The 25239-nt window shown below is 52.9% G+C and overlaps 1 protein-coding gene across 4 annotated transcripts in view; it reads left to right on the forward strand.

Moving 5' to 3' along the window:
* Positions 1-17019, forward strand: part of ACSF3 (acyl-CoA synthetase family member 3) — a 105056-nt gene extending 88037 nt beyond the window's left edge. For 3 of the 4 annotated variants that reach the window (XM_044986937.1, XM_044986936.1, XM_044986938.1), the window contains 3 exons: positions 9445-9579; positions 10586-10697; positions 16703-17019. In XM_044986937.1, the coding sequence (XP_044842872.1) occupies positions 9445-9579; positions 10586-10697; positions 16703-16820 (365 nt within the window). In that variant the 3' untranslated portion in view covers positions 16821-17019. Of the gene's footprint in view, positions 1-9444; positions 9580-10585; positions 10698-16702 lie in introns of those variants that run through there. The other variant, XR_006573398.1, reaches the window with a different exon arrangement.
* The last annotated feature ends 8220 nt before the right edge of the window (positions 17020-25239 follow it).

A 25239-nucleotide genomic window follows, 5' to 3' on the forward strand; every position in this document is an offset into this window, starting at 1 on the left:
TATCCACTTTCTCAACATCACTCCTGATTTTATATAGCTCTATCATATCCCCCCTTAGTCTTCTCTTTTCCAAGCTGAAGAGTCCTAGCCTCTTTAATCTTTCCTCGTATGGGACCCTCTCCAAACCCCTAATCATTTTAGTTGCCCTTTTCTGAACCTTTTCTAGTGCTAGAATATCTTTTTTGAGGTGAGGAGACCACATCTGCACACAGTATTCGAGATGTGGGCGTACCATGGATTTATATAAGGGCAATAATATACTCTCAGTCTTATTCTGTATCCCCTTTTTAAGGATTCCTAACATCCTGTTTGCTTTTTTGACCACCTCTGCACACTGCGTGGACATCTTCAGAGAACTATCCACGATGACTCCAAGATCTTTTTCCTGACTCGTAGCTAAATTAGCCCCCATCATATTGTATGTATAGTTGGGGTTATTTTTTCCAATGTGCATTACTTTACATTTATCCACATTAAATTTCATTTGCCATTTTGTTGCCCAATCACTTAGTTTTGTGAGATCTTTTTGAAGTTCTTCACAATCTGCTTTGGTCTTAACTATCTTGAGTAGTTTAGTATCATCTGCAAACTTTGCCATCTCACTGTTTACCCCTTTCTCCAGATCATTTATGAATAAATTGAATAGGATTGGTCCTAGGACTGACCCTTAAGGAACACCACTAGTTACCCCTCTCCATTCTGAGAATTTACCATTAATTCCTACCCTTTGTTCCCTGTCTTTTAACCAGTTCTCAGTCCATGAAAGGACCTTCCCTTTTATCCCATGACAGCTTAATTTACGTAAGAGCCTTTGGTGAGGGACCTTGTCAAAGGCTTTCTGGAAATCTAAGTACACTATGTCCACCGGATCCCCCTTGTCCACATGTTTGTTGACCTCTTCAAAGAACTCTAATAGATTAGTAAGACACGATTTCCCTTTACAGAAACCATGTTGACTATTGCTCAACAGTTTGTTTTTCTATGTGTCTGACAATTTTATTCTTAACTATTGTTTCGACTAATTTGCCCGCTACCGACGTTAGACTTACCGGTCTGTAATTGCTGGGATCACCCCTAGAGCCCTTTTTAAATATTGGTGTTACATTAGCTAACTTCCAGTCATTGGGTACTGAAGCCGATTTAAAAGACAGGTTACAAACCTTAGTTAATAGTTCCGCAACTTCACATTTGAGTTCTTTCAGAACTCTTGGGTGAATGCCATCTGGTCCCGGTGATTTGTTAATGTTGAGTTTATCAATTAATTCCAAAACCTCCTCTAGTAACACTTCAATCTGTGACAGTTCCTCGGATTTGTCACCTACAAAAGCCAGCTCAAGTTTGGGAATCTCCCTAACATCCTCAGCCATGAAGACTGAAGCAAAGAATCCATTTAGTTTCTCCGCAATGACTTTATCGTCTTTAAGCACTCCTTTTGTATTTCGATAATCAAGGGGCCCCACTGGTTGTTTAGCAGGCTTCCTGCTTCTGATGTACTTAAAAAACATTTTGTTACTACCTTTGGAGTTTTTGGCTAGCCGTTCTTCAAACTCCTCTTTGGCTTTTCTTATTACACTCTTGCACTTAAGTCGGCAGTGTTTGTGCTCCTTTCTATTTGCCTCACTAGGATTTGACTTCCACTTTTTAAAGGCAGTCTTTTTATCTCTCACTGCTTCTTTTACATGGTTGTTAAGCCACAGTGGCTCTTTTTTAGTTCTTTTACTGTTTTTCTTAATTTGGGGTATACATTGAAGTCGGGGCTCTATTATGGTGTCTTTAAAAAGGGCCCATGCAACTTGCAGGGATTTCACTTTAGTCACTGTACCTTTTAACTTTTGTCTAACTAACCCCCTCATTTTTGTATAGTTCCCCCTTTTGAAATTAAATGCCACAGTGTTGGGCTGTTGAGGTGTTCTTCCCACCACAGGGATGTTGAATGCTATTGTATTATGGTCACTATTTCCAAGCGGTCCTGCTATAGTTACCTCTTGGACCAGCTCCTGTGCTCCACTCAGGATTAAATCTAGAGTTGCCTCTCCCCTTGTGGGTTCCCGTACCAGCTGCTCCATGAAGCAGTCATTTAAAGTGTCGAGAAATTTTATCTCTGCATTTCGTCCTGAAGTGAAATGTTCCCAGTCAATATGGGGATAATTGAAATCCCCCACTATTATTGGGTTCTTAATTTTGATAGCCTCTCTAATTTCCCTTAGCATTTCATCATCACTATTACTGTCCTGGTCAGGTGGTCAATAATAGATCCCTAATGCTATATTTTTACTAGAGCATGAAATTTCTATCCATAGAGATTCTATGGAACATGTGGATTCGCTTAAGATTTTTACTTCATTTGAATCTACACTTTCTTTCACATATAGTGCCACTCCTCCCCCTGCCCGACCTGTTCTGTCCTTCTGATATATTTTGTACCCCAGAATGATTGTGTCCCATTGATTGCTCTCAGTCCACCAGGTTTCTGTGATGCCTATTATATCAATATCCTCCTTTATCACAAGGCACTCTAGTTCACCCATCTTATTATTTAGACTTCTGGTATTTGTGTACAAGCACTTTAAAAACTTGTCCCTGTTTATTTGTCTGCCCTTTTCTGATGTGCCAGCTTCTTTTTTATGTGACTGTTTGTCATCTGATCCGGCCCTTACATTATCCTCTTCCATCCTCTGCTCCTGACTATAACCTGGAGATTCTCTATCATCAGACTCTCCCCTAAGAGAAGTCTGTGTCCGATCCACATGCTCCTCTGCAGCAGTCGGCTTTCCCCCATCAGGTGGTGTTATAATGGGGTAGAGGTGTATAATGACAGAGTGATATTATGTGCTTAATGCATATTAATACACATGATGTGAATAATACATATTGATAATGTGATGTATATTAGCCCAGCATATATTGGTCAACAATATTGCTAACATTCTGTAATGGGAGATAAAGTTGACCTAATATTCCATTATTTTTCTACCAACTTGTAACACAGTTCTGGCTCTGGCAGAGGGGTCTGCCAGTGGCGAAGACACCCTCCATCCCAGTTTTATCAGGACAGTTTTTCCTATGCATTCCTACTGTCCCAGAAACATCTTCCAGGAAACACGAAATGTCCATGTGTTTCATTTCATCAGCCAAAATGTTTGTTTTATAAGCACAAAATGTTTGTTCGTGACACATTGCTGTCCCCTGTAGAAGTGTCTCTGTGTTTACCAGGAACAAGTGATCCAATAGAATGAGTGCTCAGTGTGATGAACAGCGTTAGGTGTGAAATCTAGTAAGTGTAGACACGCTCAGAAAAGAATGTTAATGACACTTGTTTTGCAGGCACTGAATGAATGGACTCGCAGGCTACGGTGTAGTGTCCAGCATTCAGAGACGCACGGAGGCCCGTGCGTGCCTCAACAAGCTTCCAGTGCTGCTGGCGCCAGATATGGCTTCAGGGTCTGAGGGGAAGCCATTATTTTCTTTCCAGTCTGCCTCTGGGAAGGGGACAGTCATTAAACAAACAGCAGCATCCTCTTAACTAGTCTCACTGGAGTAGGAGACCCCTCTTGGCTTGGGAGCCATCGAGTGCTCTGTTGTGCTGGATATGCTGGCTTACTTGATAGGCTGGTAGCAGATGGCACAGGGCAGAGGGTAATGTGCCTGTCCTCTGTGCACCACCATTCCCCGGAGCTCTGGAGGAGTGACACGCACAGCATGGCCTGGCCTGTCAACGGTGGAAGGGATATCAAGTCTCGGCAGCTCAGGATTTAGAGAGAAGAAATGGGAAGGGAGAGAAACGCAGAGACAGGGAGAAATTACAGAGCACGTCCCTGGGGTTAACAGCAGTAATAACAATAATACAAAGCTGCCTCAGCGGCGCTGCTGTCTGAGGCCGAAGAATGTTTGCATCAGAGGGGTGTTGGTGATACCGGTGGGACAGGAGCCATCATGTGGCAGAGAAGTGGAGAGTGGGGGCTCCCACTCCCTTCTCCCACTGAGCCCCCCCACCCCTGGTTTTGTTCAATCTGAGGTTACTGTTACCTCCTTTTTCTTACTGCTTAGTGACTCTCTAGGAAGTAGCAGCCCCGGGTGTGAATAGTAGGAAGCAGAAGCTTTTTGAGAACCTTCCAAAAGGGGCAACATGGAATCCAGCTGGGATCCGGCTACTGGCCAACCAGAGCAAGAGCAAGTACTTACCTTGCTGAAAAGAGTGACTGGGGGCATTTGAGAGATCAAAGCTGCCTCAGTAGTTAGGTGACCCAGCTTGCAAGGGCTACCTGCACGAGGGGGAGAGAACAGAATCTACCCACGTGCACACACCGCTCCTGGCTCAAGACAAGGGGAGTAACTAATGTCTGGCCACATACGACAGGAGGGTTGGTCTTGACATCACAAGCAGAAGATGGTGAAGTTCCAGGAGGAGGGTGAGCAGGGAAACCCACTAATTATCAGAGCGTGCTACCCAAAGATCACATTTTTGATACTGAGAAGGCACACTACTCCCTCCTGCTGGGCCAGCCTCAAGGAGGAAAACCAATGGTCTTTCCCAGTGACATTGCTACATGTAGTTCTTAAGGAGATGGTCATGAGGAAGGCTGGAGAGCTGAGAAGCCTTCCCTGGGGACCCGTGCACCTTGAGATCGTGCCACATCCAGGGGATAGCAGAGGTGCTTTAGAACAGAGAGCTAGATCTTCACCCAGCAGAGAAATCTGCAATTGTATTATTTCCTATCTCACGACCTTTACAGGAGTGATCAGGGCACCATTTCCAATCTGCTAGAGAAGCAGAGAAACTTTCTATCAGATTTTCTAGTAGACCTTTCACCATACCATCAGCATTGGTTCCTTGTCCCAGATAGTAGCCGTCGGGGAACTGGGTCCACTCCAGGCTTTCGTGCTGCGTGTTGTATTTTCTCAAAGCTGGGTACGAACACTGTCCCTTGCCCTGGGTCAACTTAAGCCCAGCCCATAGCTGTGAACTCAGCCTTCCCCAGTGCACAGCTAATGGCAAAGACATTTTGTGTAGCAGCCCCCGTTCTGAACCCCCAGTGCTTTCTGTCATTCCAGAGGCGCTCCCCTGGCAGGAGAGGCCGAACCCCCACACACTAGAATGCTGCACTGCAAAAGGTGCCATCTGCCTGCTAATTGGTGATGGTGGGTTATACTTTTTTAGGGTGTCAGAGTTCCTGCAACAACGCCAAGCACACCCCTAAGAGCTCTGTCCTGCAGTGCTAGACCAACACCCCTCCTACAGAGCGCCTCCTTCAAGGGAGCGCAGACCAGTTAATTCAGATAAAGCTGGAGCTAAAGCTACGGGGGGATGGGTGATCTCATCAGTCACAAGGCACTTTCACTACTGACATGAAGACCTGGGTTCAGATATGTGTGTCATCTCCAGCTGAATTCATTGGGTGGACTTAACCCGTTCCTATTGGACAGCTGTCTGTGTCACAGAACCGGCACCGTGTGCGGAAAAATGGCAGCCCCACTTTGTGTCAATAGTTTCGGGTGACATGGACACCACTGTTTGCTGTTGAACTAGGTCAAAATTCCCTCTCTTCCTGTCTTCTCTTCATGAATACGCCCCTGGTCGCTGGCTGCAAGCACATGGTTCGCCACACCCGCTCCTCACTCCTCAAGTCACATTTCAATTAATGTTCCATTCTACACGTCTGTCAGTCCCCCAGACTGCCCTGAGGTCTGGAAAACACATGGTCATTTATCACATGGGGCGTGAATTCCTTTCAACCTCCAGGAGTCAAAGATCAGGAGAGTCCCCACTGAAAAAAATTCCCATCTCTTGAAAATATTCCAAACAGTTCTTGATGTACATGGGCACACTTTGATTATTGCACGTGAGAAACTAAACTCGAGACAGGAAAATCTGGAGATAATATATTGGTTCCTGGCTAAACTGAGGGAAGTGACACATGCAGATACGGCATGTGGATGCCTGATTGGGTGGAAATGTTGTTGGAATTGACCCAGATTCAAAGCCTGGGTCTAGCCGCTCAGTTTCCAGGAGGAAGAGTGGTCCTGTGACACCCAACAGCAACCACTCCAGCAGACTCGGGTGCAAGGTGCCTGACTTCACAGAGAGGCCAGTCCAGAAGTATGGCAGATTGGAGAGGGAGGGTGATCCTAAGGGCTCCATAGTGGGCACTGGAGAGAGAATCCTCCTGCTTAGGGCCCTACCAAATTCACAGCCATGAAAAACAAGTCACGGACCATGAAATCTGTTCTGCCCCCATGAAATCAGGCCTTTTGTGTGCTTTTACCCTATACTAGTTCCCTATAGATTTCACGTGGGGAGACCAGCGTTTCTTAAACAGGGGTCCTGACCCAAAAGGGGACTTGCAGGGGGGTCACAGTATTGCCACACTTACTTCTGCTCTGCCTTCAGATCTGGGCGGCTGGAGAGCGGTGGCTGTTGGGCAGGCACCCAACTCTGAAGGCAGCGCCCCACCAGCAGCAGCGCAGAAGTAAGAGTGGCAATACCATCCCATGCCATCCTTCTGCGCTGCTGCCTTCAGAGCTGGGCGGCCGGAGAGCGGCAGCTGCTGACTGAGGGCCCAGCTCTGCAGGCAGCAGCGCAGAAGTAAGAGTGGCAATACCATACCATGCCATCCTTACTTCTGTGCTGCTGCTGCTGCTGGTGATGGCTCTGCCTTCAGAGCTGGGCTCCCGGCTAGCAGCAGCCACTCTCCAGCTGCCCAGCTCTGAAGGCAGCACCATTGCCAGCAGCAGTGCAGAAGTAAGGGTAACAGTACCACACACACACCCCAACTCCTTTTTGGGTCAAGACAGAGATAAATAGCTGAAATCATTACATGTATAATTTTTAAAATCCTATGACCGTGAATTTGGCAAGGTCCTACTCATGGAGAACTAAAGCTGTTCATCTCTGGAAGAAACTGTTTGCAAGCCCAGAGCTCGCCATTGCGCATCATGGCACTGGTGGGTCTGTGCCCAGCCTGGGGCCGTGCACCAGGATACCCAGAGCTGAGCACCCAGGAGAATCAGAGCAGTCCCTTTGGATCACTTTTTGCTGCAGGCTTTGCAACGTGGCTGGCTGAGTTTCCTGAGCCACACGATAGTGGCTACAGTCTCTCTGCTCCTGAAGCCTTTTGGTGGCCGGTCCATTCTGCAGCCATCCCACAGCTAGGATGTTGTTCTGAGCACTGTGGCACCCTGTTACAAACCAGCAGGGGAAGCAGGTTAGCACCAGGGGGCTAGCGAGGGAGGGCCCTTGAACCACAGCAGTGCTGATTCCAACCACTCAGGCCTTTGTCTGAGGCTCCTGTTTCCTGAGCTGTCTCCTTCCTGTGTGAGCTTTCCCGCCAGCGGTGCAATCAGGTCCGGCAGTGACACCACAGCGGGGAGTCAAGCTCAGTGTGTGGACACAATGCAACAGTGTGTCATTAAGGAGAGAATGGAGATTGGCGGATAGGTTAAAGCTAAGAGCTCTCTTGTGCTCCCATCAAGAGTCTGCAATTGAAATCAGTAGTCCTGAGACCCCCCTGCCCAGCCCAAAGGGTGGCAAAGCCTCTATTAGCAGAATGTGACTAATCGTCTTAAGTAGCTACCAAAGTGCAGCACAGCTTGTTAAGCAGTTAGCCCGGCTGTGCTGGGATGACCTCTCTCAGTCTGCCCAGACTGCAGTGCAAGTGGCTCATTATTTGATCACACCTGCCACATCAGGCTCTGTCTGTGAGCCCTCCAGAAAGGACCGTTCTAATTCGAGTCGCCGTTTGGTAAAAATCTCGTCCTTTTAATGTAATAGCACCAGCCCCCTCTTTTCATTCTTCCCCAGCCAGGTGTGGGTGGGCTTAACCCCAGGTTTAGAAATCTAACTCCTCTCTAAAGCCTCCAGCAGTGTCTGTTGCAGTGGATGTAGCAGGCAGCACCTCCCCACACACACCAACCACAGCTCGTAGCAGGTGCGGGTCCCGCTGGGAGAGGATTAGGTGGGTTCTGCTGACTCCCTGAGGCAGGTAACTCGTTACCCTAACCAGATGTGCAAGAGGTGAAGGTGGCTGTCTAGAGAGTGAGGAAAGATCTAGCCCAGGGGTGGGCAAACTTTTTGGCCCGAAGGCCACATCAGGGTTGCGGAACTGTCTGGAGGGCCGGGTAGGGAAGGCTGTGCCTCCCCAAACAGCCTGGCCCCCGCCCTCATCCGCCCCCTGCCTGCCCCCCTCAGAACTCCTGACCCATCCAGCCCCCCTGCTCCTTGTCCCTTCACTGCCCCCTCCCCAGACCCCCCAACCCCTATCCAGACCCCCTGTCCCCTGACCGCCCTGACCCCTAGCCGCACCCTCACCCCCTGAAAGCCCCCCGGGACTCCCACGCCTATCCAACACCCCCCCCATTCCCTGTCCCCTGACCCCCCCCAACCTCCAACCCCGTCCCCTGACCACCCCCCCAAACCTTCGACCCATCCAACTGCTCCCTGTCCCCTGACTGCCTCCTGGAACCCCCTGCCCCTTATCTAACCCCACCGCTCCCTGCCCCCTTACCATGCTGCTCAGAGCAGCAGGAGCTTGCAGCCCTGCCACCCAGCCGGAGCCAGCCATGCCGCCCGGCAGGAGCGGCAGGCCAGAGCACTGGTGGCACAGCGAGCTGAGGCTGCGGGGGAGGGGGACAGCGGGAGGGGGGCCAGGGTAGCTTCCCCGGCTGGGAGCTCAGGGGCCAGGCAGGACGGTCCCGCGGGCCGTAGTTTGCCCACCTCTGATCTAGGGTGTGGGCTGAGCAGTCCTGGTGCAGAGACCTAGGAACAGCCAAGCCCAGGGAAAAGGTCTGAGATGAACCTCATGCTGAATCATTGTTAATTGTCAATAAAACCAGGAGGGGGTGAGTTGGGAGTTGATCTAGTGCGTGCATTGTGTCCGAGCACGTTGGGAAAGGAACCAGCCCACAGCAGAGAATGCAGCCTCTTATTTGCACTGCTTTCAGAGGCAAGCGGTTTTCTTTAGGAAGGCACTCTTTACCGCTCTTTACTTTTCCTTCTGGTGGGCAGGACAGTCCTTTCCGGGAGGGAGGCGAAGCAAGGCTAGCTAACCTGCTCTCGGTCTATTGGTATCCCTGCGAAAACAGGAGCCCCTATGTCTGAGCTCTCCCGGCCAAGCCCTGGGGACAGCTTGTGTCATCCCAGCGGGGCTGCCTGGAGCCTTAAGATGCTCAGCAGAGAGTCTCTTCTAATGCTCGCGGGCCAACAGCAGATGTCCTGCAAACACCAGCCCGAGGGCTCTTCCCAGCGAGGAGTTTTGACCAGTGCTTTGATTGTGGCGCCCTGAGCGCGGTGGCACATGCTGAGCAGCAGCGGTAGGACCCACTGGATCCAGGCCTGGCAGCATGGAGGGGTGCTCTCTGAACTGAGCCGTGGGGGAGTGGCGGGCCTGGGAAAACAGGCAGGACCATGAAGCGGAAATGGCTGCTAAGCAGCGTTTGCTCTGTTTGCAGGAGACACAGTGGTGTACAAGGAGGGCACGTACTGGATCAAGGGCCGCACCTCTGTGGACATCATCAAAAGCGGAGGCTATAAAATTAGTGCCCTAGAAGTCGAGCACCATCTGCTAGCACACCCCAGTATTGCAGGTAAGGTGCAGCACCTGGTGTTCGCTGCTCTCGGCTTTGGAGGGGGGCGAGCAAATTAAAGTGTTATTGCTCTAGGTGAAGAGCTGTACCTGGAGACGGTCCCAGGGCAGGCAGGCGCTGAGCAAGCTTCCCCCAGGCAGCTCTGTCCCAGCTTGCAGTGCCCCCCAGGCCTGCAGCTGATCGGAGACTGGCGAAGGTGCGGAATTGGGCCAGAATTATATTGAAGCCCAGGTCTCTGAGCATGTGCACCCATGGCCACCCCGTACCAGTGCCGCATGAGCTCTTGTTACTCACAGAGCTCCGTTGCGGCCGGGTTAGCTGCCGGGTTGGTTTGGCTTTGTCTCCATGCTGTGCAGTAATGAGGATAGAAGGCATATGAAGGAGGTGCCATTGGGGAGCCTTGCTTGGGTTTCAGCGGTAGCCCAGAAGAAGCCAATGTGAGACTGCCTGAGGGTTCTTGCCTGGAGGCCATTTCACAGCCTTTCCATTAGCAGGGTTGGGTGTGAGTGACAAGCAGACTGAATTCAGAGCCCAGCGCTGCAGGGCCTCTGTGGCTGAAGCCAGGAAACTCACAGCCAGATGCAGATTCTGCAGCAGCTCACGTCAGATGTTGGAAATAAGAAATTTTATTAAATCTTCCTGACCTCCTTGCTGACCCTTCATTAGAGGAGGGAATCAGTGCGCCGCCAGGGCAGGGTTGCCCAATAGGGGATGGAATAAGTGCAGGGCAGGACAGTTCTCTCTTTATCCAGGCTACTTGGGGAGCTTTTCCGCTCTCCGTTAGATCCTGCCATTGGAAGAGTTCCTGATATTCTTCTGTCAGCTCTACCCTGGTACTCCTAGTAATTCCTCCCCCAGTCGATCCTCTCCTTCCCTGTACGTGGCTGCCCTGCCCACCTGGCCATTGTCTCACCAGCTTACACGGAGTTAGCTCTTTTACGCTCTTCTCCTGGTCTCTTGGAAATGGGTCTGAGTTTCTTCAGGCTGAGTTTTGCTCTTTCTCCAGATGTGGCTGTGATAGGACCTCCAGACATGACTTGGGGCCAGCGGGTCAGTGCTGTGGTGAAAGTGCAGGAGGGTGAGATGCTGTCTCTCAAGGACCTGAGGGACTGGGCAAGGTGAGTGCCAGTCATGAGACAGTGTACAGCAAATGCTGCAGTCTACTATTGTTGGGGTTGAGAGCCCCACCTGCTCTTAAGGTTGTCTGATACGTCCCATTATAATCCCCTTTTTCATTTGCTTATAACTATGCCAAACATCAGCTCTTTGGGCTGCAGTTTCCATGGGACTTGTATGCTGAATTATTTTGGAAAGTTTCAGCCAATATGGTTCATCTATTTCCAAGAACAAGTTATGGGGGAGAGAAGATACATTGATTTACCATTTAAAAAAAAAATCCTGGCAACCTTTTCTTTGAGAAACTCTAGTGCCCATGTGCTTTGGAGCAGGGCTCTGAAATGTAGCCAGAGTTGGCCACTGAGTCAGGAATGTGCCTTTTGCTGTTCCCATGAAAATCCACTCAAATTTGGCCAAGTTATAAACCTCTGAAAAAACTCAGTTCACACATGCTGTCAAACTGAGAGGACATTTTCATTAATGATGATGATGATAGAGTGGAGAGTATGCTTCTAAAATGTGCAGATGACCCCAAACTGGGGGGCAGGCACTTTGGGGGGCAGGATTAGAACTCAAAATGATCTTGATAAATTGGAGAATTGGTCTGAAATCAACAAATACAATTCAGTAAAAGCAAGTACAAAGTACTGCACTTGAGAAGGAAAAATATGCACAACTACAAAATGGGAAATAACTGACTAGGCAACAGTACTGCAAAAAGGGATCTGGGGGTTCTTGTGGATCACAAATCGAATATGAGTGAACAGTGTGATGCTACTGTGTAAAAGGCAAATGTCATTCTGGGGCATATTAACAGGAGTGTTACATCTGAGACACACAAGGTAATTATCTTGCTCTTCTTGGCACTGGTGAGGCCCCGGCTGGGGTACTGTGTCCTGTTTTGGGCCCCACACTTTAGAAAAGACATGAACTAACTGGAGAGTGTCCAGAGGAAAGCAACAAAAATAGGAGGTTTAGAAAATACAATCTATGAGGAAAGGTTGGAAGAATTAGGAAAGTTTAGTCTAGAGAAGAGATGGCTGAGGGGGGAACCTGATACCAGTCTTCAGATATATGAAAGGTCGTTATAAAGAGGACAGTGATCAATTGTTCTCCATGTCCACTGATGGTTGGACAAGAAGTAATGGGCTTTATTTGCAGCAAGGGAAATTTAGGTTAGATATTAGGAAAAACTTTCGAACCGTAAGGGAAGTTAAGTACTAGGGCTGGTCTACACTGGGGGGGGGGGGGGGGTGTCGATCTAAGATACGCAACTTCAGCTACGCGAAGTCGAAGTATCTTACTTTGACTTACCTGGCCGTCCTCATGGCGGCGAGTCGACTGCCGCGGCTCCCCCGTCGACGCTGCTTACTCCTCCTGCCGAGGTGGAGTACGGGCGTCAATTCGTGGATCAGTTACCACCCCCGGATGCAGCGGGGAGTATAGACGTACCCCTAGAATCGGTTACAAAGGGAGGCTGCGGACTCCCCGTCCTTGGAGGTTTTTCAGAATAGGTTAGAAAAGTGGCTGTCACTGGTGGCCTAGGTTTACTTGGTCCTGGCTCCACGTGGGGGGATGGAGTAGGTGTCCTCCTGGTCCCTTCCAGCCCGACATTTCCCTGAGTCTGTGCTCAGCAGAGACTGTTTAGAGTTCAGCAGCTGAAATCCCAAAAGATTCCACCCTCCCTGGCCTGCACTGACCCTCTCTGCTCCTCGGTGTGACTGCCAGTTGGAAGGGCTTGTAACAGTCTGGTTGTGTGTAATTATTGACGTAGGTGCAGAGTGGCAGAGAGGCAGCGTGGGTCCTGTGATGGAAGAGTTCAGTAGTAAGACATGGTTTCATTTGGAGGCCACTCACAGACAGCTGTGGTCTCAAAGGGGCGTCTGGTGTGAACAGCTGGGAGCAGCGAAAGCACATTCAGAGTGTCAGGCGGTCTGGTAGTTTGGGGTGTTGGTCACCAGAAGGAATGAACTAACTGGACCCAAACAAAACCAAAGTCATGTGTTAGGTTAGAGCCGGGCTGTCTGCCACGGAAAGCTCAGCAGGTCCTGAGACCCGGAGGAGGTAATGGAAGGGAATGGGCCGTGCTCCCCAGGAGTGCGCTTGACGAATGGTGCAGTAATGAGCTGGTTCTCTGCCACACTAGTGGAAGTTGCACCCTCTGTAGCCAGAAGGGGCTGTGCAGGGGAGAGGGGGAAGAGGCCCCAGAGCACAGTCACTCATGGACCACACGGCGTGGCAGAGAACAGGAGCTAAAGCAGAGACACTGCGGGAGAAGCATCGTGTTTCCTCCCCAGTTATTTCCACCAAAGCAGGGACCTTTGCTCAGGTCTCGACCTATAATGCTGCTGTCTCCTCCAATCCTCCTTCCTGTCCATTTGTTTGTCAGCCTTGGGAAGCCCGTCCATCCCAGCGGGGGGGTGTAAGGCCCAGCACAGCCAAGGGAGCCCCTCCAACACCATTTACACATGCAGGCGAGGGAACGGTGCCGGTAGCTCAGAGGCAGGCAGTGGCACAGCATTTCTGCACTCAACCCCCGAGGCCTCTGGGAGCCTCCACAGCAGCTGAGAGCTGGAGAAGCAGGATCACTTCTGTTTATTATTATTTATTTTATTATTCCACTAGCAAAGTATATAGTAGTGGAGCCATTTGTTTTCCTGGAGACTCCTCTCCCTAGGGCTGCGGATCGTTCTGGGGAGGCTGGCGCTATTTCACAAACAGTAGGAACACTTGTTTCATCAAGGGCTGCACAGCTGGCCAATTAAAGATTCCCCTGGATTTGCAAAATCGCAGTTGGAAGACTACAATTTAGCAAATGCAAGGAAGATTCTAGTTGGCCAGCTGCTGCTCTGATTAAACAATTACTTTGTGGGAGAAAAAAAATCAAACAAAGGAACCAAACCCACACTGGCTGGTCCATCAGAGCCAAGTCTGAGCCCCAGCATCCTGCCTCCTCTGGCACTGCTTCATATTACTCCTTTTCCCCTGGTCACTGGTCTGGGAATCCCTCTCTCTCTGAAGGTACCTGGCAGTTTGCTCCGTGCCTTTAAATTGATGGGCTCTTGGAATTACGGCTGGGACTCACCTCCGGGAGAGGGGGAAGCAGTTCTAATGTGTTTGCAAATCTCCACTAGCTCTGCTAGCAAAAGAGGAATGTATGAGGCACTGAGACGGAGTGCGGCAGGGTGGGACGTTGGGGATGAAGGCACCACAGAGTGTTTGTTTGATAGCCACTGTGCTTGTCTCACTGGCATTGTCTCCAGTGGTTCCCTTTATCCTCACCTATTACAGCCCTTCCCCACACAGCCACCATCCCACATACTGTCTAGACAGCAGCTCAGAAAGACCATCCTGGTCTGTGTTGAATTAAGTCCTTGACTTTAAGCTGGACCCCAATGCGGCACAGTCCCCAGAATGCCAGGATGCGTTGCTGTTATAATTACTCTTTTAGCGTGAGGCCTGCAGACACAGATGTTTCCTGCGGCACTGTCTGGACCAGCACATGCAGGTGTGCCCAGATGCTCCAACCAGCCCTCTCTTACTGTCTCCAGCTAGTGCGTCTTCCCAAAGCACTGGCAGGGAGCTCCGTGCTGCTCTGTGACCTTGCCTGGGCTTCGTTCGCCTTTGTCTAGTCACAATCTGCCCTTCAATCAAGGCAGTCCGCAGGGAGAGAGCTCTCCCATCTCCTCTGTTCACGGTGCTTAGACCCTCGCCAGCTGACACTGTGGTTCTTTGCCCGTGCACAGCAAAGATAGGAGCCCTTCAAATTAAGCCATTGAAATGTGAAGAGAGGAGAAATCCAGCCAGTGCCTGCTGTGCCTTAGAAGGGGCAGCGAGAGCCCCAGGAAGTGTCCCTGCCCCGGCCCACGCGCTGTCTCCCAGGCACCACGCCCATGCTGGCTTTTCCCCTCAGTCCGCATGGCTCCCTCGCGCTGTCTCTCCCTTTCTTTGATATGTCACTTACGTTTGTTTTGCCCCTTTCTCGCACTCACTGGCAGGCGACACATGTCCCTCTTCAGAGTGATTCATTTTGCAGCTTTCGCCTCCAATCTCGTTTCCTGGTGACAGGCGCCGTCCTGAGTTAGAGCCGGCCATATGGTAGGATGTGTTGATCGTTGGGTTTGGAGGGGGGAGGAGGGATGACGGTTGAAGAACTCAGTGGACTTGACATGTTGCATTAGAATCAGTGCCAGGGAGCTGCCTGTCGGAGCTGGGTATGGCCCCAGGTTGGTGACACGCAGGCAGCAGAAGGCGGGAGACAAGCCCCCTGCTCTTCAAAGGCCAAAGAGACTTGGTTCCTGAGCTAGTTCTGTGCTGAGACTCCCTCCTGTGAAAGAGAGAAGGAACCTGGGCCTGCGTGTGTGTAAGAGCGTACACGTCTGTGTGTGAGAGGCACACAGGTGAGCCTGGGCAGAGCTGGCTGGCCTGCGAGCTCATCTGTTACGTTCTAGGCAAAGCGACTAGTAACGAGGAGGCCCACTCAGAATTGTGTAATTTTGCATGGTTTTGCTTCCTTAATGATATTACTCTGCATTTATCATTTGCTTTCCCTGCCACTGCTAATCGTAAGGATTGATTAGTATCCATTCGGAGCTATCCATTCTGCTCACTGAAGGCAGTTCATCCTCCCCTCTCTGGGGGCACGCTCAGAGGTTTGTGGTGCGTTTTTTAACCAACCGGTGTGCACAGGCAGTGGGGGTGTGAAGGGACTGGGGAGCCCAGTAGGACTGTGATTGTCTCATCTGTCCCCAGCCAACATCTGGTTTGTGTCGCAAGTGACGTGAGTCTCACTCTGCATCGTAGAGGGGACGTCCCCGTGTCCCCAGCTGAAAGTGAATCCATGGCTGACGCTCCCAGCAAACTCGTGAAAGGCCAGCTGCTGCGGAGGCATCTCACTCCAACACGCTGCCCCTCTCCCGGTGCTTTGGGCACTGTTATCCTCACTGCTTCCCCAGCCCCTTGGGTCTGCACAGACACGACTGGGAGGGACCTGATTTCCAATTCCCTGTGCTAGGAAGAGGCTCTTACTGCCCATGCGTCAAATCCCCCCTGCAAACCCACGTCTTTCGTCAAGCCCCAGGTGTGGAACTCCTTCCCTGAGGGTCTCTACAGCGCTTCCCTGGGCTTGTGTGTGTCTGAGTTAGGCAGGAGCTTCCTGGAGCTGACACACCAGTGACGTCACGCTCCTGTGATTGTGACGTCATAGCCAGCCCCACAGTGGAATGAATTGGTCTGCTCACCCCAGATCCCTTATGGTAATCGGCAGCGATGAGGCAGCTCTGTTGGTGAATCCTTAGGAAGTGGCGAGTCATGGGTCCAGGGAGGGCAGATGTCACACGTTAACGGGAGGCTGCCTGTCCCATGGTCTTCCTGAAATGACTCTCCTCTGAGCGGGATTTCACAGACGCGTCCATCACACTCAGATCAGCTGAACCTTCCACGCCACGATCTTGCTGTGTTGCCAGGACCCTTTGTTTCCTCTGTGAGCCTTGCCAGAGCCCTGCCATGTCCCCCCGTAATGGCCCCGTTACAGGGTGTCTCTGGTGTGCTTCGCTGGGTAGCTAGTTGTGGACAGAGCTGCTTGGTCCTGCAGGACTAAGAGGATCATGTGTATCCCCCAGTGGTGCAGTCAGTTAAGGCCGGGATTGGGGTTTCTCAGCTGCGTTCTATTGCTGGCTGTAGAACTTGAGTCATCTGCCAGAGCTGAGTTAACCCTTCCCATTCCCGGAAAGGCAGGCCTCGCTCTGTGTGTGTGTGCATTAGGTGTAGGCATAGATTCAGAGACCTCTTCCCTTTCTGCTTTATTGGATGTTCTTATCACAGGTTTTTCAATCCCTGAACTCTCATATGTGCCACCATCCCGTGACTTGAGGGAGCACTTGAAGATTCATCTTCCTTTTACTGTGCTGTCCCCAAAGAGAGTGGAGCATACCATCTGGTGGCTCTGGAAGGGAGGTACCTCCGTGATAGTGAGGATTTATTGAAAAAGTATGTGTCTGTGTTCCAGGGAATCCATGGCGTACTACACCATCCCCACAGAGCTGCTCCTGGTGGAGGAGATCCCACGCAATCAGATGGGGAAAATCGACAAGAAGCAACTTCTCAAGCACTTCTACCCAACCTAGTGAGGCATCAGGCTGAGAGCAGGAGCCAACCGAGATGGCTCCCCCGCAATGCCTGTTGCCTGAATGGAGTCTCTTTGAGGAGCTTTAATGCATCCTAGTGCAATGGGTTTGCATGAAAATGATACTAATCAGGTGCTGTCAGTGATTTCTGTGCTCGTCATGCTGGGATTGTCAGTCAATAAAATCTGGTTTCATTCCACGTGGTCTCCTCATTGGCTGAGCAGAGCCTGGAGAAGAGCAAGGTTATGTTCCTTCTGTAGGAGCCTCTCTCAAGAATCTCAGAGCCACCCCCGAGAGATACTGAGGAGCCAGGCCCAGGAATAAATTGTGTGTGTGAATACCAGGGAGGTCTGAAATATTTGCAGGTAAGAGGAGTGTCCTACACGCACGCCAGGGCTGATAATGGAGGACTTCAGACTCCTGAGGACTTGCTGGGCAGGTCCCTAGTTCACTGAGTTAGTGTTTAGATGCAGGGCTTTGGAGCAAAGCCCGGAGCCGGAGCGCGGAGCAGCTCCGGAGCAGTGGAGCTGCAGGTTTTTGCCTGGAGCTGGAGCGGAGCCGGAGCACAGCTCCAAAGCCCTGTTTAGATGGATGGGAGATGGCCAAGGGGAGCAGGCTGTGTTGGGGGCTGGGCTGAGGGGAGAAGCAGAGTGCTGCCATGCGTGTCCCATCTTTCAGTCCAGCAGCCCCCCTGCAGGCTCAGGCTGACGGGATCCATTCTGTACCCCAGGGAGCAGCCATGTGGGCTGGAGTGAAATGGAGCCAGCCTCATTGCCAAGAGCCCTGCAGTCATTGTCCAGGCAGAGCCTGGTTTTGAAGGGGTTTCCACCTAGCTTCCTGCTCCAGACTGCAGTCAGCTGTGCCCTCCACCATAATCTGCAAACCAACGGGAGCTGATGGCACTCGGCACAGGACAGACGAGGACCTGCCCACCTGTGCCCAGGCTGTAGGAGTCAGTTTGTGACAACAGGCCCTTCCCAGTAAATGTGGGCTGAATGGCTGTTTACCACGGCACCTGGCTCCGGGCTGCTTCGCACTGCCTCAGCCAGCAATTCTCCAGGAGTTTCAGGGAATTTACAGGGTAAGCGCCGGGTAAGCGCAAGGGATGCACAGAATTATTTGTCTCTTCTAAACCAGAGCCTAAGTGACATGGAAATGGCCTTCATACCCAACAGGTGTAGTCCCTGTACCATGCAGGCCACACAGATAGTCAGCAGCTAGGTCCTCCGCAGAGAATCTACTGAACCCTGTGTCGTTCCCAGGTAAGAGTGGCACATGGCTAGAGGGACTTCACACTGTCTTGGCATGGAGGGGAAGGTCTGTGCAGGAACCCCTGAACTCCCCCGTCCCTGTCTTTGTGTCTCTGCCGGCTCATTCTCGCTATTCTCTAGCTCTCAGCCTCAGGCCATATGCAGCTCATCCCAGATGAAATTACTCTTTAAATTAAACTCCTCTCTTCAGCCATCCGCAGTGATGCCTGTTAATTCTGCCTTGCTTGCCACGCTTCCCTCCGACTTTCCCCCCGTGGTGGGATTTCTGTTGTGCTTTGTTTTGTTTTTATGGAGCAGTTAAAGAGTCCGTCATTTAGGGGAGTCTAATCTCTTTGTGGGAGCGTCTAATAACCTGCTGTAAATTGATCTGTGTCCGTTGGCATGCTTCGCCACACGCCGCCTCCTGTCTGCCTGCAGATGTGAAGAAGCAGTAATTAGAGAAGCACAAATAAATACAAACTGCTCTTAATAACCCATGTGCAGCTCTCTCTCTCTCTCTCGTCCCCGCTCCGTGCCCAGGAAATGCTCTCTCCTCACGGCTGCCCTGGGCTGGTTAAGTGCAGACATGATGCAGGGTTCGTGCAGGCCCATGTGCTTTGTGCTGACCCCAGGCTTCCCTTCTGCATGGGAAGTGGACTCCAAAGGGCTCGTGGCTTGTAACAAGCCCAGGCTGTGCGAGGGGCCGTGTCTGGGGGTGTTCTGCCTGGCAGATGCATGGGGCACTATTGCCATTTGCCAGCGTGTCAGGAACAGCGCCTGGCCATGCTTGCCAGGTGAGAGGAAATGATCCAGAGCCCCCCCCTGCACTGGAGGGGCGGCAGGGTCCCCCCCCCCGCTAGCTGGGGGGAAAACACACTGCTTGCTGGTGGGGGCGGGGCGGGGCGGGGGCTCCCACCACTGCCAGGAGAGGAAGGGAGCTGGTTGGGGGCTGGAGACAGATCTGAGCCTTGATTTGTTTTCTTTGCAGAGTTTGTTTTAAAAGCAAAGCCCAATATAGAGAGTCGGGGCGGTTTAGCTTGTCTGAAGCATGCGGAGGCTAACCCCCCCCCGGGGTAATACACAGCACCCGGGAACCAGCCTGCGGAGGTGGCACGCAGGGCGTCGGGGAGCGATCACTCCCCATTCTAGCCGAGCGGCACCTGGGAGATGTGAATGTAACACCAGGACTGTACCTCCCATGGGAATAGTCGTAGCAGGGGCCAGGTTTCCAAAAGCCAACATCTGCGTGGGTTGGGGCCGGGGCCATGTGCATGGCCTGCAGGTTGGGCACCTGTAAAATAGGCTTTTGAAATTTGGCTGGAGATGGTTCCTTAATGTTTTGCCTGGCGACATCCCAGCTGATCCGTCCTCTCGTTTGCAGAGGACATCCCTGAGCCCATCCCTTAGCTCCCTTTGGTAACGCACCGAGTCCAGCCTCTCGGTTTCCAGCAAGAGCTTCCAGTCTCCAAGTCCCTGTGCTGAGCTGCTGCTTCTCCCTCCCTGCTTCACAGCAGGTTGCACCGGCCTTCTCTCCTCATCATCCGTCAGAGCTGCTGACAGCTGTACCGGAGCCCCCGCACCTCTGTGCAAACACTGGGCTCATTTTGGATGCCGCAGCCTGTGCAGAGCAGACCCCACTGAGATCTTACACTCCACTCTCAAATTAAAAACAGGAGCCAGGCACCGGGGGAGCTGCGCTGCTGACAGCTCGATAAAAACCTGTTTGCTGCTTCCTCCTCTCACGCTCACCTGGCTACGGGGAAAAAACAGTCACTAAAAGGCTTTGATCTCAGCTGCTGGGCTCCTTGATAGAGACTCGCTCTGCTCTGAGGAAGTGTGGCTGGCCAGGCTGCCCTGATGGGAATCTCTCTCATAAGGTGGCAGGAAACCCCATTCTCTCTCCTTCCCGCCCGCACCCACCTGCCCACTCAGCCATCCCAGGAAAGGTCAAGGCTGGTACTGGAGGGGAGCCGGTGGCCTGTTAACGCAGGTCAGTGGTGCCCCCCGGCTGGTACCTGTGATGTGCCCCCCCCGGGCCCTGCTCACCCCCAGGTGTACAGGAAGCAGGAAGGCAAGCCGCACTTCGCTGCAGATTTCCGCATCACAGCACACACACAACGGGGATGTGTGGGGAAGGCCCCGTAAGGAGAGATTCGGTTAATGTAGCAAACTCCCGGCAGGCCCGGTGCGTGTTACCGAGATTCACGAGGCGGGGAGGCGTTGTTTCAACAGTGCCCACAGGGGGTGCTGCAGGTCAGGATTGAGGGGCGTTGGCAGAGCTGGCCAGTGGGGGGCGGATTTGTGCTGGGAGGTGGGAGGCTGCGCCGGGGGGCACTGGCAAAGCTGCGCTCCATCTCCCCACTGCTACCAGCCCCTCGTCTGCCCGGGCACTGAACGCGCTTGGGGTGGAAGCGCTCTGCCACCCAAGGTGTGTGAGGGATGCGCTCCTGAGCGGTCCAAGGGATTGTGCACTCAGTGTCCTGTCTGCTCCAGGCACCAACGCAGCGTTCCGGATTCCACTTGGGGCTCAGTGCGGGCCGGAGCGGAGCTGTGCTCCCTGCCCGGCCCGTGCATCCTCTCTGCAGCCCTGCTCCAAGGGAGGCCAGGGGCCTCCGCTCGGAGTTCAGTGCCGCTCCACGCAGCCCTCTCTGCACACGCCTGATAAGCCGGCTCTTTTGTGTGCTCTGACGTTGAATAACTCTTCGCACTTGGCTTCTGGAGAGAACAGCGGCTGCCATCGGCTGCGCCACCGCTGGCCATTGTCGAGCGATTGTTCCTGTGTCTGCTGATAGCCTGGCTCAGACACGAAGGAAGAGAGGGGGTGCTGGGGGAATGCTACCTGTGACTGGTATTCGGGGAGAGCGACTGAGCATTATGTTAGCGCAGAGAAAGTCCAGGGAGATAACGGGAGGGGGGAGCATGCAGGTAGGTGGCCGGGATGGACTCTGCTCAGGAATCGCTCTGTTTCCGTTCCCGTTCCTGTGCCAACTGAGTGTGGTGAGTTTCAAGGGAGCCCCAGGAGTAGCTGAGGGAGCAGAGTGAGGGGTGCAGCTGGCCCCGGAACGGGTGCGCATCCTGCCAGAACGGAAGGGGGATGAAATCCCTGTCTGGGTCCTAGGGAGGTCACCGAAGGTCATCAGGCTAGAGCGCAGCGAGGACATGGCTGAAAGCAGCCCTTTGGCTGCAGTAACATCCCGGAGGCCAGTGGGTAGTTGGAAGATGGGCTGTACGATGAAGGGAATGACCCCTTCCTCTCCCCTGGCTCTGGCTGGGCTAGACTGAGCTCTCTGAGGCAAGCCCCGAGCCCCACGGCCCAAGTGGGGGTGTTGTGTCACAGTGGTTCTGGCGACGGAGGTTTGCAGAACACGGGTATAGGCAGAGCTGTAGTTGTGTGAAGCACAAAGGCAGGCGCTGTCCCATCAGCCATGCAGATGTGCTGGGTTGCTCGTGGCTGGATGAAAATGGGGATCTACAAACCTCTCCTCCTGCTGCCTCTGTGCCCTGCAGAGTCCAGGCCTGCCCGGCAGAGCCAGCAAGCACCAGTCCCGGGTTACAAGTGGTTCCTCTGAACTGTGCCTGGGTTGGCTGCGCTGCAGAATCAGGTGCCTGGTGTTCAGGCTCCAGTTCCCTCCAGCTGCCTGCGTCTGCCGGGGGTGCTGAGCAGTGGGGGAGATTCGCCGACCGGCCTGTCTGGGTCACTCCCCAGCCCGTGGCTCCATGGCTCAGGCAGGGTGAGCTCTGCTGCTTCCGAGCAAAATGTCTGCTGGGTTGCAGGGAGGCTGAGGCTCCATGAGACAGGGCCACATGGCCACCCCAGAGCAGCCCCCCACGCTCCTGCTCCCCACTTTCAACCTGGGCTGTCTCCCCGGCCTGTGCTGGGCAGCCGACGCTGGGCGTGGGCGTGGCTGCCTGGAGCTCTGTGACAGGAATGGGTCTGTGCTGCAGTGAAATTGGTGTGAGAGGTGATGGGGTCTCTGGAGCAGCCGCCCGAATCGCGCAGCGGGTGTAGGGCACCACGGGACCTCGGTTTCCTGGAAGACAGAGAGTATTGATAGGCTGGACCTTCGTAAACGCAGTTTTGTCCCTGTTTGACCTCGGACGTGCTCTGGAAAACAAACCCGGAGGCTCCTAAGGGGGGCGAGGAATCAGTAAGCTCTGGGAGGCGGAGGGAATACCCTCGCCACGAACAGCAGCGAGGCCGAGACGCCAGAGTGGGAGAGGGGACAGTAAACAGAGGCACCTGCGTGGCAGATTTTCCTGCCCACATGGGAGCTGATTAGAGGCTGAGGCCATCCATCTTTGTGCCGGCAGCTAGAGCGCAGGCAGGATGGATGGCAGGTGGGAACTGAACTGGCGGCTCAGGGGCTGGGGCAGAGGCCGGAGGGGAGGAGCAATCCGGCCCCTGGCTGTGAGGATGATGGAGGGTCCCAGCTCATCGCCGTGGCCCTGGCTCCTGCCGGGTGAGCGTCTGCGGGAATTCAGCCAGCCCGCGGGAGCGTGGAGGCTGCGGCTTCCAGGGCTGGTGCGAGGGGAGGAGAGAGAAGAGAGAGGATGCGGGGGAGAGTGACCTTTGCACCTGCTTTGCAGAGAGCCCACAGCTGACTCCGCACCTGGCTCAAAATACCGGGGGTGGACAGGGCCAGGCAGACTCACCCAGAGCTCCTGTGGCAGTCCGGGGGGGCCATCCAGGCCACTGAGGGGCTGTCACCACTTGCCCTGCAGCCTGGGCTGCCTCCCAGTGCCTTGCTGCCGCAGCTCCCACCTGGGCTCCTCATAACAGTCTGACAGCACCTGGTCACTCCTGAGTCTCTGTCTAGCCACAGCCCTGGTCCCGCAGCCTGTCAGCAGGCACCGGTCACATGCTGGCTTCCAGCAGCCTTGGTCACTACTCGCAGGGTGACCCCAGCACACTCCCCGTCCCTGATTGTCCCCAGAAATGTGTTCTGCACAGCCCCGCCCGCTCCTGGCAGTCCACATAGATTAGGGCCATTGCCTCTCTAAGCAGATCAACGTACAACAGGCTGCTACCTTAGAGGAAGTTACCCAAACAATCCAAGCACTGGATTAGTTTTAATTAAAGCAGCCTGTTACTCCCCATCACACGCCGTCTCTCTCCAGCCCGGGGCTGCGTACAGGCCTGCAGTGACCTCTGGGAGCGAGAACACCTGTTAACTTCCCAGGCCTTTTGCAAAGCTGCGGCTGCTCCAGGGCCGTGCGCAGGAGAGGCAGGGAGTTCATCCTCGGCGAACGCATCATTTCAAGCATCAGGGAGCTCGACCCAGGCATTAAGGAACACAAACAACCCCAATCCCAGCTTCCTCCTCGGAGTTGTCTGCCAAAGCAGAAGGTCAGTGCTCCCTCCGAGGTGTTGGCCTGAAAACAAACAAGAGCCACTCACCCCAGCTCCCCACACACACACACTTCCGCTCTATTTCTTGCTGGAACGTGTCCCATCTTGGCTGGACTCAGACATCAGTGGGCAAGGCAGCTCCTGGAAATCTGGGGCGTTTTATTGCTCCGGTCTCCTGCAAAATAGCTGGGGCAGAGCTCACAGCAGCCTAGTCCAGCTCCGCGGCTCTGCTGTGAGCTGTAGAGAAGGCACAGAAAGATCACGGAGCTGTAGCATGAACCACTTCTCCTGTCATCTTGCACAAGAGAGCGCTGGCTGGGTGGTGGCAGGGCGGAGCTTGTGCTGGCGGGAGAGGGGCATCTCCAGAGGGGAAAGTCTCTTCTCCTCTCTCAGCAAACGCAGGGTGGGGAGCAAGAGGCTTGCGTATGCAAGGCTTTGATGGGGATGCTGGTGTGGGGGGACCGCACATGTCTTCTCTCTGGGGCTGCTTGGCACATGGATTTGGGAGCCATTGAACAAGGAAGGGGAGCCCTAGTTCTGAAGTCTCAGGGGGGTCCCTGGAAAAAAATTCCACAAGTAACTATATGGAATAAGCAGCAATGAATCCTGTGGCACCTTATAGACTAACAGATGTTTTTGCAGCATGAGCTTTCGTGGGTGAATACCCACTTCTTCGGATGCAAGTCTTGCATCCGAAGAAGTGGGTATTCACCCACGAAAGCTCATGCTGCAAAAACATCTGTTAGTCTATAAGGTGCCACAGGATTCTTTGCTGCTTCTACAGAACCAGACTAACACGGCTACCCCTCTGATATATGGAATAACTTAGAGTGAGGCGGTCCTGTAGACACAGCAAGGAGCAATGGTCTCAAGTTGCAGTGGGGGGGGTTTAGGTTGGACATTAGGAAAAACTATTTCACTAGGAGGGTGGTGAAGCACTGGAATGGGTTCCCTAGGGAGGTGGTGGAATCTCCATCCTTAGAGGTTTTTAAGGCCCAGCTTGACAAAGCCCTGGCTGGGATGATTTATTTGGGGTTGGTCCTGCTTTGAGCAGGGGGTTGGACTAGATACCTCCTGAGGTCCCTTCCAACCCTGATATTCTATGATTCTAGGAAGCACAATTAGTGAACATCTAGAGAACATCTGGTGACATGCACAGGGTGAAACAAAACAGGGCTATTGGGGTGCATCACTGTGCAATTCCGGAGTCCCATGCCCCTACCTTCTGCATGCCCCGGGCCGTCCATTAGCGCGTTCCCTTCAACAGGAGCCCTTTGCACCGCTTGTATTGCACTATGACTTGTGAAGCTATGCACATAAGTGTTCAGATTGGCACAGTAGAAACACCTCAGTGGACACAGGAGATCCCTGTTGTTTGATACAGGTAACTCAGACGCTCTGATCTCATAGCAGTTTGCACAGGTGGCAGTGGCCCCAGCTAGCGTGAGGCAATGGAAGAGCAGACACAGGCCGTTGAGTGCATCCATTAGAATAGGATAATAATAATAATAATACGCCCTTGGGAAGTGATTTTCAGCCAGGGATCTCAAAGCACATTACACAGGGGGAACAGGTGTCGAGCAATGTGGGCATGGCCCCTATGTCCCCCTGCGAAGATGGGTGTCCGCTGGCATGATGTTTGTGCTGTGCACAGCCGTACGCTGTGGCATCCTTGTCCATTGCTACTTTCTAGCCTCCGCTTGGTAACTCCTCGTAAGCAGCTCTGCTCATATCCTCTTCGGTGCACTGAACTAACTCGGGTCATGTGATCCCAAGTCGTTCCAGTCATCTGAAAAAGGCTTCCACCATCTCAGTCCCT

Source organism: Mauremys mutica, chromosome 14 (genome assembly GCF_020497125.1).
Source record: "Mauremys mutica isolate MM-2020 ecotype Southern chromosome 14, ASM2049712v1, whole genome shotgun sequence".
Taxonomy (NCBI): domain Eukaryota; kingdom Metazoa; phylum Chordata; order Testudines; family Geoemydidae; genus Mauremys; species Mauremys mutica.